A 15776-nucleotide genomic window follows, 5' to 3' on the forward strand; every position below is an offset into this window, starting at 1 on the left:
GCCGTTGGCAGCACGGGTGATGAACTCTCTGTTTCCGGTGTTCGATCCTCTTCCTCCGATCAGACTCATGGACTGGCTCCGCTTCGGTCCGCAGTTCGCCAGTTTCCTCGGCTTCTTAGTCACCGTCAGGTACTCCTTCCTCATCATCCACGCTGTCAACCAGGTCCACCGGGCGCAGGCGTCGCCGCCGGTCATGTCTTCCTCCTCCTTCACGCCGGAACATGAACAACTGTTGGAGTACTACCTGGCGTGGACGCTGGGCTTGCTCGCCATGCTGCTGCCGCCCTTGTTTGCCAATTCTCAGCGCTTGATGTCGTTCGCAGCACCGGCGATGAACTCTCTGTATCCGACATTCGTCGACGAGCAAGCCTAACATACCCGATCGATCGCTCATTCCACTTCTGTTTCCTCTACACTTAAATAATTCCTCCTTCTGGTGAAGGTGAATTTCTGTCCATGGTCGTCGTGTGAGTTTTAGCTGTGAGGTTTCTGTCATTTGCATGCAATATTAAGGTTGTGGATCTTATCATGAGGTTGAGATAGACATCTCTAATATGCACTGCAATTGATGATGAATTATTAATTCTACAACTTTAATCATAATTCGGTTAGATCGATAAAAAGGAATCAAGTGTAGCTTCTAGGATCTTCAACTCTGTTTTTTTTTCATCGTTGTTCTTCACTGCGTTCTTCTATTGTCTTCGACTCTGTTTTCCTCATCCTTGTTCTTCCTACCACCGCGTCCAAGATAGGAAAAAGCCAGGTACGAGCACAAAATCCTCTGAATTTACCATAAATAAATAAATAAATTCAAAAAATTTTATGTTAATACAACTAAAAGTCATTCTTACACTTCGACAAAAAGAACCATACACAATACTGAGACATGGCAATAAATAGAAAGACGACTTGCAATTTAAATAGTTCGGTCGAAATTCTCGACAAACTATACATAATCCGCACAGTGAACAAAGAGAGAAGATTGCACATGATGGTACTCATCAATACATGGAGTTGTAGGTGAGGAGAGTTGCGACAATGGAGCCTAGGCATATTAGCAGAGAAGGGAGCAAGGTGATATTTAGGAGCCTGCTTTCGCCTAGGTAGCCTGCGAGTGTGATTGTGCCATCAGCTACAACTCGAGCCACAGTCCCTGCTTCTGTCGATAGCAGACCACCATTATAAGTCCCCCGTGCAAGGCGGGACGACATGACTTGAGAAAGGAGAGCTAAATTCACACCTGAAAAGCTTGCATTTTGTTACGTGGAGAAGTTTGAAGCAAACTACAGCTCAAGTAAACAATAGAAGAAATCTGAATAATTCAACTTCAAGAATGACAAAACACCATAGAACTTCAATAAATGATGCGGAAACACCGAAGAACATCAAGAACTTGAGCATAAGTGTTTCGGTAAGCGAAATTAATTACCTTCGAGAACTTCAGCAGCCACAAATGTGATCAATGCTGAGCTGACATATTGTGGCACTGCATATGTACCAGTGACTTTGAAGCTTAGTAGTATCCCCAATAGCACCAATATTTCAGATCCTAATAAGATTTGCCTGCATAAAGAAGAAAAAGGCGAAACAAAATTATTCGAGATCAGGAAACTTTTTTGTGGCAGCCTCAGTTGGAGCGCCACTACGAAATACTAAGCTGTTAAACTATCTTCCACATGTCAATTGGTGTGAAGGGTAAGCTTGATCTGTAACAAAACACACCTGTCTTCAAACATGTTGCTGATGTAAGTCCCGACGATGGCGTTAACGGGAAGAACTGTAAGTCCCAGGACTGCCAGAAATATCGCCACTTGACCAGTCGACCATCCAAAGTAATAACCACTAACGACACTAGACTCTGACAGTAATATCTCCATTGCATATTTGAGCATGAAATATATCAGCAGCTGGACCTATAAAACAGTTGGAAGTTTTTCACTCTATCGAAAAATTGGATAACTTGGCTAACCATAGCACTTAACGAAAAAATGAAAGTACAGAACCAAACCAGAGAAACAATTAAATGGCAATTGTGTAACCTTGACTACTGATATGACAAAGCATAATGGTTTGCATTCAAACAAAAAGGAACAATCTTATGATTGCAAGCAAAAAAGATTACTCCAGTCTATGATTCTTTGAATGACTAACTTTCCAAGACACCCAATTCCTTGAGTATCGGATCTGCGAACAAAGCATTCCGTTCATCCTCGAGCAGACTGCCTAAATTTATGAACCAACCTTAACAACTACAAAATATGCCAAATTCTTTCCAGATCTTCAAAATTATGGAATTGAATGGCTGGAAAATGTAGAGAGTTTCTATAAGCACTCTAACAGTGCTTTGGATTTTCCTGCCTAAACCTTACCTCAATCAAGAATTTTCTTTAACATTGATTAGAATGATGAAATCTTTACCTTTACTGATGGTGTAAGCAATCTATAGGCTGAAGCAATAGAAGTAGCTGGCTTGTGAGATTCTTCCGGCCCTTCTTCACTAGCATTGCACTCTTCATCTCCATCATCACTTTGCTTCTGCTCCGAACCGTTTAACAAAGGTTGCACAAGACCAGTTTCTAATGCTTCAATGCCCACATGTCCTGGTTTCGAGCAAAAAGGTGGACAGTGATTGATATATTGTGTCAATTATCCAATAAACATACATGCATGTTCTGGTAAATTCAGATAATCTTAGTATATAACATACCAGCATCATCAGGAGATAAAATTTTCACTTTGGTATCGCGGACTGGCTCCTTGAATGAGATCCACAACCAAATCAAGTATGCTACCCAAGCAAATGCCATAACCCACCCAGGTAAAGTATCTTGATTAACTGTCAGCCGATATAACTTGAAATTCGTTTGAAGCAAACCAGCAAGAGCAGGACCACATGCCATTCCAAGAGCACTAGCACTAACAAAGCCTGCAGAAGCTTTCATGCGGATTTCATTTGGAACACAGTCACTGATGTATCGCCGATTAACGGCCCTTGCAGACCCCATCCTGTGTTTGAATATATTAAAAATATATAAAAAATATGAAGACCCATAAAAGATCAAGTCAATCTGAAGATCATGCCAAATTGGTTGAGCACCAGGTTTAGATGTGCATCCCAAGTCTATTTATTTACATGTATGAAATTTAGATAAGGTAAAATATGATCACTAAAAAAAACTAGAATTTCACAATTCTTCCAATTCCATTTCTGATTCAATGAGGAGAAGTTACACATTGCTCGATGCTTCACGTAACTATATTCTATAGTTTGGAGAGTTGTGAATCTATTAGTGTGGAAGGTATAAGAGGCAAAGGAGGGCAAAGAAAATATAGTCATTGAAATGTCAGAGAAGCACAATAGTTGTGGCATGACTTTGTTAAATGATAACAGAAAACTAATCATAAATAACATTCACTTACCCACACAGAAGGCGACCTATGAGAAGAATTGTCAAGGAATTGAGATCATAGGCCAACGCATAGAGAGTATTGCCCAAAAAGAGTACTATGCTGCTAAATACCAGAGGCCTGAAGTATGACTTGTTAGACCATGCACTAAAATAAACTGAAGAGAACACTTGTGCTACGGCCATAGAGCCTATAACGATCCCACAAACTGTTGCAGCAGCTCCAAGGCTCATCGAATAGTCATCAGCAGTTGGCACAATGATATAAGTGTTCACCATGTAAAGAAAAGTATTGACCAAGTTCGAAAGAAGTGATACAAAATGATATCTTCTCTCATCAACTTGTTCCTCTCCTTCATGAATAAGTGCATGTTGTCCTAAAAACTTTAGGAAATTTGTAGAGTGAGTTAACTTGTCTACTGATTCTTGTATTAAGTAAATGACTGGGTCCTGCACCTGATGCCAATAAATAAATAAACATAATTAACAAGGTCTTAAAATATCAAATATTACTCATGATAAAAAATATATATGGCATTGACACTCATCGTACCACCATAGCTGTAGAGGGCTGATCATAAAGGGATAGGTAGCTGCTTCCTTGGCGTTCTTCGATCTCATCAAGATTTCGAGACAAGGCTCCTACAACAGCTGCTATTCCCTAGTTATTCAGAGTATGTTTCCTTTTAACAGTAAATACCACAAGCAGAAGGAAGATGACAAGAACCGAAAGGGATGATTCCATGAACAGTTGAGAAAAAAGAAGGGCACATTATTACCACATGCTTAAAAACTTGTTGTAGCTGAGAATAAGGATGATTTGATCTAGTACTTATGTAATAATCAGTGAATTTGTAGCCAAAACTTTTATCGAATTTCTTCAGAATTTTACGAATCCCAGTAGCATTCATTTCTACAAATCTGAGAAGCTTTAAAAGATCATGTCCAACTTCTATATATGCTTCTCGCAGTCTAGATATCTTAGATATAACTGGCTGCTCAAGAAGTACTGTTCGCTCCTCTCCCAATTCTTGAATCCTGTGTGCAATAATTCCTTGTTGCTCCAGGAAGAAGAGGACAGTCTTCTCAATCTAGAGAAATAAAGAAGGAATCCAATACATCAATGAAGATCGTAAACAAGATGTTCTTACAGAGCAGATAGCAATAATAATAGGAAACACTTTTCTGAACACAGTTTCATTAGAAAGAAAAGTTCTATTTCCTTCAAAGAAAAGTTCACAATTAACTACAGTAAGTAGGAGCACGAAGAAGAGAGGAAATCCAGTTTGCAACCTGACTTCCACTGTGCAGCAACCTATTCTTGGCCGGAGAGGGTTTTTTCGGCCAAATTCGCAGTGCTGGCAACGAGCAACCCACACAACGACCTATTCGAAGCTTCCAAAGGGGTTCAACAGCTGATTGACAACCAGCCGAAGGGATTCGAAGGAGAAGAGAAGGATTTTTATCATTTTCTGATTTCCTGTTACTGCATTTCTGAATAAATTCTGATTTCCCATTTACAGTTGCCATAATTCATTTTAGTTGTTGCTGAATGCTGTTGTTTCCTTTGAAATACTTAGATTCATGATGTTTTTTATATGGTAGTTGATTCAGGACGATTAGAAGCTTCTTTCGTTTAAATATTTAGCCTGATTTCAATTTCTGATTTCTCATTTTCCTATTCCGTGCCAATTTACTATTCCATGCCAAATGGTTTTCGACTTCTTAGAGGTAAGATAGCTTAGGTTAAACATTTGATTGTTGGTGTTAGTTAATTACAGCTGATAGGTCAAGTTGAATCTTTGTTTTCGCAAGTTAGATTAGTTCTTTAAAATCCAAACTTTGGGCTTAGTATACTCTTCATTTAGCTCTTGCATTGCATTGGATATCTTGAGTTGCTTATTCCAATAAGTTGCCGTTACTGTTTTGAACATTGCAATTAAGATTCATAAACATTAGATAAATTTCATGAGTAATGCTAATTAGTTTAGGTTGTTACCTTGATTTGAGTTGAATTGCATCTTTAGGTTGAATTTGCATTTCTAGATTAGGAGATAACTCGATTGCAATGGCATTTCATTAAATTATTGCATGTTCATTTATATTAAATTGAAAAACACCAAAAACCCCCATTTTTATAGAAAACCCCAAAAATACGACACGTAAGCTTGAATCAAACGATTTTCTACTAGCCCTTGGAAAAATACGACTCGAGACCCCTGTACTGCATTTGTCTGAATTAATTATGGGTTTTCGATATTTAAAAATCAATTTGCAACCCTATTCGTGACACATAGCAAATTTAGGGTTATCAGTCCTCCATGTTGGCTTGACTAATTTGGGCAAATTGACTCGATTTGACTTGATTTGATCGCGATTGAGCTCGAGTTTGATCCGATTTGAGCCCTACAAGCAATTAAACTCAATTAATGCAAAAATTCATCATTAAATCATAAAAATTATATCAAGTCTCAAATCATGCAATATAGGATAAATAGGATCAAATCGATTCATTTTATAATTTATTTTCATGTAGAAACCCAAAATTGAATCAATTAAAATCATAAAAACCCTAAGTCATCAATCTCGCCGGAGAAGTCACTCACAGTGAGACGCGAATGGAGGAAGGTCCTCAGCCTCAGTCTTTCATCCTTGCTGAAGTCACAGACAGAGAGTCAGAACAAAGAACGGAAAAATCCTTACCTTGCCTTTCCGATGACAGTGTGGATGAACAACGGCCGGCGGTGCTCTGCTGAAGTCACAGACAAGGCAACTAGGTGAATGCTCCGCTAAAATCACAGACATAATCCAACTATCGGCGCATCAGTGAGAGTGGGTGGTCGGCGCTCGTCGCCTATCTCAGTCGCCGGTGCCATCGGAACTGATCAGGCAATCGGGGAAGAAGAGGAACGGAGGAGCTCGGCGGCGAAGGACGAAGAAAATCGCACGTGAGAAAAGCACAGTGAACCCTAGCGATCCAAGCCCCCTCTCACGATGAACCAGCCACCCCTATTTAACCTATGTGATGAACCGCCAAATTGAACCGACGCCTTGATTGTCATTGAACCGGGTTTAGCTGAATTTGGGCTTGATCTGATTTGGGCTTGGTGAACAAAGTGGATCGGGCTGAATTTGAATTTAGGGCTGATTTGATTGGAACCAAAAATTGATTTGAGATTGTGTTGAATTAGATTGAACTGATCGAACCAAGTTAACTTGAGCCAGACCAGATTGAACTCAAGCTGAACCCTAATTGAATCAGAATTGAACCTGGTTGAGCCAAATTAATTTGATTTGAATCCGAACTCGAACCAGGATTAAATTTCTTCAAATTGATTTCTTGCAAAATAAATTAAAATCAATTAATATCCATAAATACCATAAATTAATGAAAAATAGAATAACATCAAAAATTCATCTAGATAAAGAATCAGCCCAAACTCTAATTTATAACATAAAATATAATCAAAAATATCCCAAAATAATCTTAATTTACCCTGTACAAATGCTAGTTATCAAGGATGCCGATGAAAGTCGATTATGGAAGAACAGAAAGAAAATTATAAAAGCTATAAGGTATGACAATTTAATTTAGATTTAAGGGGGTTAGCTGGAAAATAAATTAATATTATTATTGGTCTAAGTTGATTTTTTGAGGGATTAAATGAGATAAATAAGTTAATTAGATATCTCATTAAGCCTTACCTCTAATGACTAATGACTATTATTAAAGTCTAGGTTATTACTGGATTGGGCTTCAAATTTGGATTACTGTTGAAGCCCATTTAATCAAGCGGATCAGATCTGGATTGCTTTTAAACCCGTTAACTCAAAATCCATTAAAACCCATTTTAAAGTCGCAATGGCGTTTCTTCCGCCCGAGCTCGCGAGATCGTGATCGACGTTTTCTTCTTCCCTTCCGATTGCGTGGCTCATCCAAAGCTAGTGCAGACGCCGCGGTGGATCGCTGGTGACTAGGAGCTCTGATCGACGGATTCGATTCTCGCCGAGGGTGGCTAGGATCTGTCAGGTGGCGGTGAGCGTCGCGACGTGGATTGGGAAGCTCGGATATGAGGGAAGGATCTATCGATAAAAGCTTGAATACCTAGTTGAATTCCTAATTCGTTGGGATTTCTATCGATTGCTGAGTTGTTAAGCTCACAGCTTGTTGGAAGCGGATCTATGGAGGACGGCGGGCCTTGACCGAAGGAAAAATCAGAGCTTAGGTAGTTTCTAAGGCACATCAGATCTGTGAGGTGAGTTTCTTTGAGTCGGTTAGGTTTTGTACAGTGATAAGTTTTGTGATTGAGTTTCTTGCGTGATTTGGATTCTGTTAGGTTTTTCTTTTCTATTGGGAATCAGTGGAGCTAGGATCGGTACCAGTGTTGATGGATTTTCTATTGAGTTGATTTGTTCCAATGTGGGGTGGGTTGATGGATTGATCTGCTCTAGTTGTTGATCATTGGGAATCTGTTGATTTATTCCAGTAGGATTAGCTTGAGATTGGGTTAGCTTACTGATATGTTAGGAATCTATTGATTCATTCCAGTAGGATTAGCTTGAAATCAAGTTTGTGACTGAGGTTAGTTTGTGTTAATTGGATTTGATTAGGTTGGTTTTAGATTCAGCTGAGGTTAGCTTGAGTTTAATTGGATTATAGGTGATCTTGTTGTGTTAACAGTTTAATCATGTTAACAACTTAATTGGAAAGGAGTGGATTAAGATAAATTAAGTGGGAGAGATAAACTATCGTGTATTAGGGGATTTATTTTACTATAAAATTTGAATATATTATTGTATTTAGTGGGTGTTGTATATTGTAATATGCAGGATCTTGATTTGTAAATTCTGTTATATATGGGGATTTGTATTGGGGGTTCTTATTCTGACGTTTGTCATACCAAGTGGGTACTCCTATACTTGGTCAATACAGATCTCGTTTGTAGTTCATGACTTACATTATAAATCAGTTGTTAGATATCTTGACTTTATTCTTATTACACTTGATGCTTGGTATTTAATCGTTGACCTGTGATATGATCTAGTTGCTATCACTACAGTCTCTTTTATTTGTTGTATTACCTAACCATGGATTTACTATTATTTATGCTTGATTGATGACTTATCATGAGTGGATAGATATTGTTCTTTAGATGCATGTTGACTATGCCTAGGTAAATGTAATCATTACTTGTTGACCTGAGCATCATAACATACACATGGTAGTAGTAGGAGTGGTTGATGGTAGGTTGTTGTGTTGGCACTCACTTGACCATTGTGAGATAGTGGTAAATGGGTGAGAGCATTGTCTCACTATGCTAGGTGTGACCAGGAGTAGCTAGATAGCTACCTTGAGAAATTATGCCATCTCCCTACTTGTGTGTAGTGGTTAGTTGTTGGGATCGTCCCAGTGCAATACGCGTGTTTACACGTTTCACAAACGTGCGCAGCGGAAATAAATAAATAATTAAATTAATTATTATCACAACACACGTATGCAAAGTAGGAAATAAACAGTGTGCAAGACATGACAGGAAATTAAAATTTTCAAAATAGTAAATTATTCTAAATGTGTACCTCGTGGATGATGACGTTGAGCAGAGTTGGCATTAATCAAGCGGTCCTTGTCGAAGTTCCGCCTCTACTGGTGATCCACGCCAAGCCATCGTCAGGATGGCTTCGGAAGCCACGAGTCGCGTCATCGTCTTCGGTACTAGCCGATGATCGATGACGATCGAATTGAGAGAAGTCTTATTCTGGAAACCACGCAACAATGTTTGTCGCGATTGTTCTGAGACTTTCAAACTATCATCGGAAATTATATTCTCGGTGTAGTGTTCTCAGACCGCTTAAGAGCCAACAATTGCTTTCCCTACCTTCTTTGCACCTCTAACCCGATGACACTGGAGAAAGAGCTGCAGCAGCTTCATAATAAGTGAAAGAGGAAGTCGAGACTCTTTCCAACAGCAGCAAATATGGCATCATTGCGCTCCGAAGCGAACCCTTGATGATAAAGATTCAATGAGGCGTCTTCCCTTCCTTAAGCTGCAGGAGTTGTGCTTTTGTCTTCGTCCCCTGATTCTGTATGATTCCCTCCCAAGCGGAATTTATATTTATTTTCGCTGATTTAGGACAAATTGATCGGAACTATTTCGATGATTGATGGAACTAAATCTGATCGCTTTACAGGTTCCTGACGACAAAACTCTCGATAATTCTGACAGTGGTTTCACAAATCACCACCCAGGTAAAGAAATCTTCGGCGACAAGGAGCAATCCTTCCAGCAGCAACTCCGGCTAGCAATACGACGATGAATCCTCCGACAAAGCAGACCAGTAGCGGCGGAAACCCTGAAACCTCTACAAAATAAAAACCGGCGACTGTGCTTTCCGGCGGACAACAAGCATAGGCAGCAAGCTCTCTTTCTAGAAGCAACTCCGGCAGCAAGCAGAGGTAGCAAAGGAGAATTTTGGCATGGGGTTTCGATCACGAGCTCATCTTGGCTAGCCGCACACGCTTTGAAGAAAATCGTGAGATCACTAATGTGCGATTGCGGCGACGGCCATTGTGCTCTCCCTTTGCCAAGAAAAACCAAGGAGCGGCTGCTAGGGTTTTGGCTCTCCAGGGTTTTCAATCACCGACTCGCAGGGCACTCGGGAAGACGATCAACAACGGCAAGATCCTCTGTTTTCTTGCGGTTCTCATGATCACTGGAGTTGGGTTCACGTCTCCCGTGATCGGTGGCGATGACTCTCCCTTCCGGCGATGACCTCGCACCAACGGGAGCCGTGGACGGCGACACACCTGGTGAGAAGAAGAAGACCGACGTCGTTGGGTTTCGGGAAGCCAACACGCGAACAGGATGGCACGAGGGGAGGAGATGAACAACGGTGAAAAAAATCACGCCGCTCGAGAAGAAGGCAGAAGCCGCCGACCACCACTCGGGGAGAAGAAAGAAACCAACGCCTTAGGGTTTCTGTCACAGGGTCAGATTTTTGCCTTCAAAAATCCCCTGTGCGGCGATCAAGTCCCGTACTTGATTAAGCCTTGAAAAGCGCACTAACGCACAAGCGAATATTTTTTGCAAATGAGACAAACAAAAGCCACGAGCAAGCAACACACAAATGTACAGGAAAACTTCCCAACCTTTATTATTCCGAATAACAAAGGAATACAAGTAGACCTTACAATTGCTCTCACCAATTCCTCAAGAATTGCACACAAGTGTAGCCCACAAGTATAGCACTCAAGAATGACACTCCAATGTCACTCACGTTGGCACCCCCTGGCACCCACAAGAAGAACACGTCAATGCACCCCTTGGCACTCAACGTCAATGGTACCCCAATGCACTCACTCTTAGCACCCCTTGGCACTCAACGTCAATGGTACCCCAATGCACTCACTCTTAGCACCCCTTGGCACACTCACAAGAAGAGCACGTTGACACCCTTGGCACACTTCCCAATGCCTCCCCCTCTTGCTTATTTATCATGCAAAGGTAGATGTTACAATGGAAGTTAGGATAGTTACAAAGTAGGTACACCAACCACCCTTGCTTACATGGCAAAACCGCTTTGTCCATGTCACTTGCTTATTTAGCAACATTGCCAAATGTCAGCTTGCACACCATGTGCATGGCCCATGTCCTGCACCGCGTACTTAGGCAAAACAGCCTGCTTGTTGCTTCGTCGTCGTGCCACATGGCATGCGCCCCGTCGCATGTCTTAGCTCACGTCTTTCCCACGGACTTAGGCAAAACAACCCCTGCTACTCCATTTGTTGTTTCACATGGCATGTGCCTCATCGCATGTCCTGGCTCGCGTCTTTCCGCAAGTCCGCTTGGCTAGATGCTCGGACTTGGCATGCTCCGTCTATGCATCCGCTAGCCATACTTCAAGTTTGCCTCCTGCTCAAACTTGGCTTCGACAGCCCCCCGCGCGCTACCACAAATCCATCGTGCCACTTGGCGCCCCTGCGCATTGCCGCAACTCTTGTCGTGCCACATGACATGCGCACCATCACATGTCTTGGCTCGCGTTCCTGGAAGCCTGCTTGGCCAAATGCTCGGACTTGGCACGATCTGTCCTCGCATCTGTTCGCCATAATCCAAGTCTGCTTCCTGCTTGACTTGGCTTTGACAGCACCCCGCGCACTGCCGTCTCGTCGCTGCTTGGTGCCCCGCGCGCCTTGTTTCTGCTTGGCGCCCTGCGTGCCTTGCCACTGCTTGGCATGCCTTGTGCACATACCCCAACTTTTGTCTGCTTGGCGCCCCGCATGCCTTACTGTTGCTTGGCATGCCTTGCGCACATGCCTTGCTCGCATGATTGTCAAGTCTGCCTCCTACATGACTTGTGCTTGGACAACACCCCTGCGTTGCCGCCAGTTTCGCTGCTTGGCATGTCTTGCGCACATGCCCATTCCATAATTGAATCTTATCTTTATCATATGAAGTTCGGTAGAGCTTACTGGACAACAGATGACAGTTAATTTTTAAGAATCATAACCAAATCTGTCACTTACCGAATCTGTCCCTATCCATGTACAAAGCTCCCTCTCTTTAACTGTTTATTTCTCTATCTTTCAAGTTGGAGTTTTACATTGTAATGCTAACTCAACCACGCAAATTCTAGGCATAGATAGGAAGTAATTTTCCAACTGCTGCATTGTTGGCAGAAGTAGATAATTCACCTCCAGGGGAGGCCTTCTTGATGAAACAAGTTTAATTCTTGTACCAAAGACCCACTGCTGATCAATATGAGCACTTAGCAACGGTATATAAAAACTTGCTCGGTAGTGTGCGTAAGGAAAATCAACTTCAACAAATACAAATTCAACAAAATTTGTTGATTGCAAAATTAAACAGGAGCACATTGTAAGTTGAACTTGATCCTTAGGGATCCATAAGATCTAAGCCTTTAATTTCAACCCACATTAAAGTTATAAGTTCTAGCTATTGTTGGCTCAACACAAGTTCAAAGTAATCTTGTCCAAAATAAGCTAAAATAAAGAGAAAAACTGATGAAATTTATACTTGGTCATCTAGCATCCTTGAAAATTCTTTCAGAACATGACGACGTTCTTTTCCTCCTTGTTCCATTTGTTGTACATATTGCTTGACTTTCTTCTTCATCAATTTGTAGTTGATATAATACCTGGAATAGTAGTGAATGTAAATTGCTAGTACAAACCTCTAAATGAAAAAAAAAAGTGTATAGTCAATGTAAAACATCAACCTATAAGCTTAGCATCTTAATACATATATAGAAGATCTAACTAATATGAAAAAACAAGACACGAAAGATTGCTAGTTATTAACTAGGTATATAGATGATAGTGAGACCTAAGTATTTCGAGTCAAACTATTAGATTTTACCCCAACTAGAATAATAATTTTAACAAACCTATGCTTCCATCAACAGCAAAGGCAAACACAAGCGAGCTGGAAGGATGTGCACAATCCAATAATTCACAATATCTAACTCCTGATATAATAGCCGACCCCATCTAATGGGATAAGACTTGATTGTTGTTGTTGTCACTCCTGATATAAGCATCAAAACTAAAATAAAGTTTAGCAAAGAGTGCATACTTCTCCCATTCTTGAACTCGATTAGCCATCAATTTCTTCCCAAAGTTAACCATTTCGGTAATTAAAATCTGCATGAAATAGAGAAAGAATCAGGAAAAGGATGAAATATTTCCGATGTAAAATCAAGGAGGATGAAACAAACTAAGAATCTTGGTGCAACAAGTTGAGGATGTACGATCCTTCCATATGAACATTAGTTGTAGTTTTTCTTCAAAGAGCTAGCCTTCTTTTGAAAAAACAAGAGCATCGAATCTCGAAAATGGTTCCCTTTATGAGTATTTAGTACATTGACATCGCAAATCCATGAAACAAGCTAAGTACCAGGAACTCAAAGTTTAAAATACAAAAACAGCTGATCCCAATACTGAAGGATGGGTGTAGAAGTGGAAAGGATCCTTCACTATTAACTGGATATTAAATATTCTGCTACGCCATACTCCTGAATTTCTTCTGCAAGCTTAATACTTAAATTATTTCTATTCACAAAGCTCAAAACTCACAATACCAGTTCTTATCAAAAGCAACTAGTTAGGGCCCCTTTTGCCAGAGAAAAAAAAAATTCTCACTGATAAACCAGATGCCTAGAGAAGAGAGCAGAACCACTCTACTTCAATAGCTTTATGATCTTAATTTACACACGCCCGAAATGAACAGGAAAAAAAAAACAACTTCATATCACCTTGAATCGGTCCTTCTTCCCCCGTGCCAAAAAGATAAGTTCTTCTAACGTTTAAAACTTCTCAATCGCCAGAAAAAGGACAGGAATCAGAAAAATCCAAGAGCACCGTACCCACAGTTAAAGGCGTCTCTTCTCTTCGCACTTGCCTTTCCCCGGTCGAAGGCAAAGCAAAGCTGCCGATTTTGCATGACTTGAAACTCTTACCGCAAAGAAACAAAACTGAAGAAATAAACAAAAACAAAGGAAAAAAAGGAAATTTTGTCCTTTTTTTCTCAAAGCGACTATTACAGCCGACGGCAAATGAGGGATCGATAACGACGGAAATACCAAAAAGCTGCAAGGAATCCGATGAGTAACCAACCAAGCCACAGAAGAGAGAAGTCGGCGCCGAGGAAGATCACTCAGCAGGGGAGCGATTGATTCTTCGGGAAACTAAGCGGCGAGCAAATTCTTGGCCTGCAGAAGGCGGTGGTAGAGAAGCGATCGAGTGATCTGTTATATAACCGTGCGTTTGCGTGTGTGTATTTAAAGATATTATTAATAATTTATAATAAGAAAAAAAATAGTAAACTTAGCAAAACTCACCTCTAATGTTTTTGTTATTGTTTATGAGCCACCAGTAACGGTAAAATTCTGTGAAATTTATAAGTTAAAGGTGCTATTTGGTAAATTTGACCGTTTTATTTTTACCAATATAATTCCTAATTAAATATTAATTGAAAAGTAATTATTGTGTCGCAATCAATCATGATGTTTTACAATTATGCACTAATTTATTATTGGCATACATTATTTTTATTATATTTTCAAGATATTTGGATCATCAAAACCCTTCGATTTTATTTCTACATGATTTGCTCAAATAATTATAGCATGTGTTATGTCTATATCGACCAATATATCTCTTTGTAGTGTTATTTTGATGTAGAGTATCGAGTCATTAATTAATTAACCTTCAAACCCCTTAACCCTTCCTAACTCTATCTATCGAGATTAATTTCGATCGATCATTTCAAGTGTTTAACCTTCACATTGCTATCGAATCTCATAGCATTCAAACAAAACTCATCTTCGAAAGTGCACATTGAACAATAGGGATTTATTTCGCTATTATCTTAGATAAACAAATAGCATAGTTATAGTTACAAATTTAATATTATTAATATTATTTTATATAATAAATATAATTTGGCCAAGTAATAATGTATTAATGTGAAAATTATAAACTTATAAATTAAAATTTATAATAATATTAGAAAAAATTAACTGTCATAATGAAAGTCACATGTCAAATTATGGAGACACTTGGCATGATGGTGATGGTTAGCTAATTAACAACTAAATCCGAGGAATTTTACATTTATATTGATTTCGACATATCCAATTTTGCTTATTTATAAATTATTTTTTATGAATAAAATAAAGTCAATAATTCTAAATCTGTCATTAAAAAAAATTATGAATCAAATATCGAGACCGAGCTCTTAAAAATAATAAAATTTTCAGATAGACCCCTCGTATCTGAAAATACTCAAGTGAAACCTTTTAAGTAATTTGATATTGAAATAGTTTGATAAATAATGCTCCGTAATAAATTATTTAAATTTTACTAATATAAATACTTGGGCGGGGTAATATCATCTTAAAGGATAGAAGGTCTAATCTTTACCTACCTTAATACTCTTATTCGTAAGGATAAATTTATCCGAAAAGGTGTGTCGATATTCAAAAGGATAACTCAATGACCCACAAGATTAAGTCAGTAATGACGATACTAAAAAACGTACGTTACGTTTATTATCTGAAAGAGTGCCTCAATATATGAAAGGGTGCATCGAGAGTATAAATGAGATAAGGTCCACGTCGTCATATATATTGAACTCCACCGAATCAAACAGTCGACTCATCGTCTAGTTGACTAATCGAACCCAACTGTTAGATCAGCACTGCAGATCCATCCATTTAAAGTACCCAAAGATATCATTTATAATAATTTAGAGATATATTTTTTTTTTTACAAAAGATGATTGATCGAGTTGTTCAATTAATTTTTATGATGAATGAATGGACATGTTTGGAATACAAAATTACATTGCA

General features: G+C 39.4%; 1 protein-coding gene across 5 annotated transcripts; it reads right to left on the reverse strand.

The window, feature by feature from the left end:
• Positions 1 to 858: 858 nt before the first annotated feature.
• On the reverse strand, positions 859 to 14123 carry LOC141819907 (SPX domain-containing membrane protein OsI_21475-like). Of its 5 annotated transcripts, none has more exons than XM_074707167.1 (12): positions 14041 to 14123; positions 13680 to 13852; positions 13001 to 13068; positions 12443 to 12563; positions 4187 to 4498; positions 3961 to 4068; positions 3421 to 3863; positions 2708 to 3006; positions 2419 to 2600; positions 1723 to 1913; positions 1430 to 1563; positions 859 to 1240 (listed from the first exon to the last, which is right to left on the reverse strand). In XM_074707167.1, the coding sequence occupies exons 3-12, from the start codon at positions 13051 to 13053 to the stop codon at positions 1002 to 1004; spliced, it is 2082 nt and encodes a 693-aa protein (XP_074563268.1). In that variant the 5' UTR covers positions 13054 to 13068; positions 13680 to 13852; positions 14041 to 14123; the 3' UTR covers positions 859 to 1001. The 5 variants fall into 5 exon arrangements, with proteins under 5 accessions (XP_074563268.1, XP_074563267.1, XP_074563270.1 ...); XM_074707166.1 differs by having other exon boundaries at positions 14007 to 14123; XM_074707169.1 differs by lacking the exons at positions 13680 to 13852; positions 14041 to 14123 and adding an exon at positions 13506 to 13662.
• Positions 14124 to 15776: the final 1653 nt, after the last annotated feature.

This window comes from Curcuma longa, unplaced genomic scaffold, assembly GCF_044706935.1.
Source record: "Curcuma longa cultivar G26 ecotype Majalengka, Jawa Barat unplaced genomic scaffold, ITB_CL_G26_1.1 utg2646_np1212_2152390_RagTag, whole genome shotgun sequence".
NCBI lineage: Eukaryota > Viridiplantae > Streptophyta > Magnoliopsida > Zingiberales > Zingiberaceae > Curcuma > Curcuma longa.

Bases quoted from the DNA above. Each gene is read 5' to 3' on its own strand.
- LOC141819907 (XM_074707165.1), bottom strand. From the start codon at position 13,074: ATGCAGATTTTAATTACCGAAATGGTTAACTTTGGGAAGAAATTGATG. The intron at 4,069-4,186 runs GTAATAATGTGC...CTGAATAACTAG, and splicing joins AACAAGTTTTTAAGCATGTG to GGAATAGCAGCTGTTGTAGG. The intron at 3,864-3,960 runs GTACGATGAGTG...TATTGGCATCAG, and splicing joins AGCCCTCTACAGCTATGGTG to GTGCAGGACCCAGTCATTTA.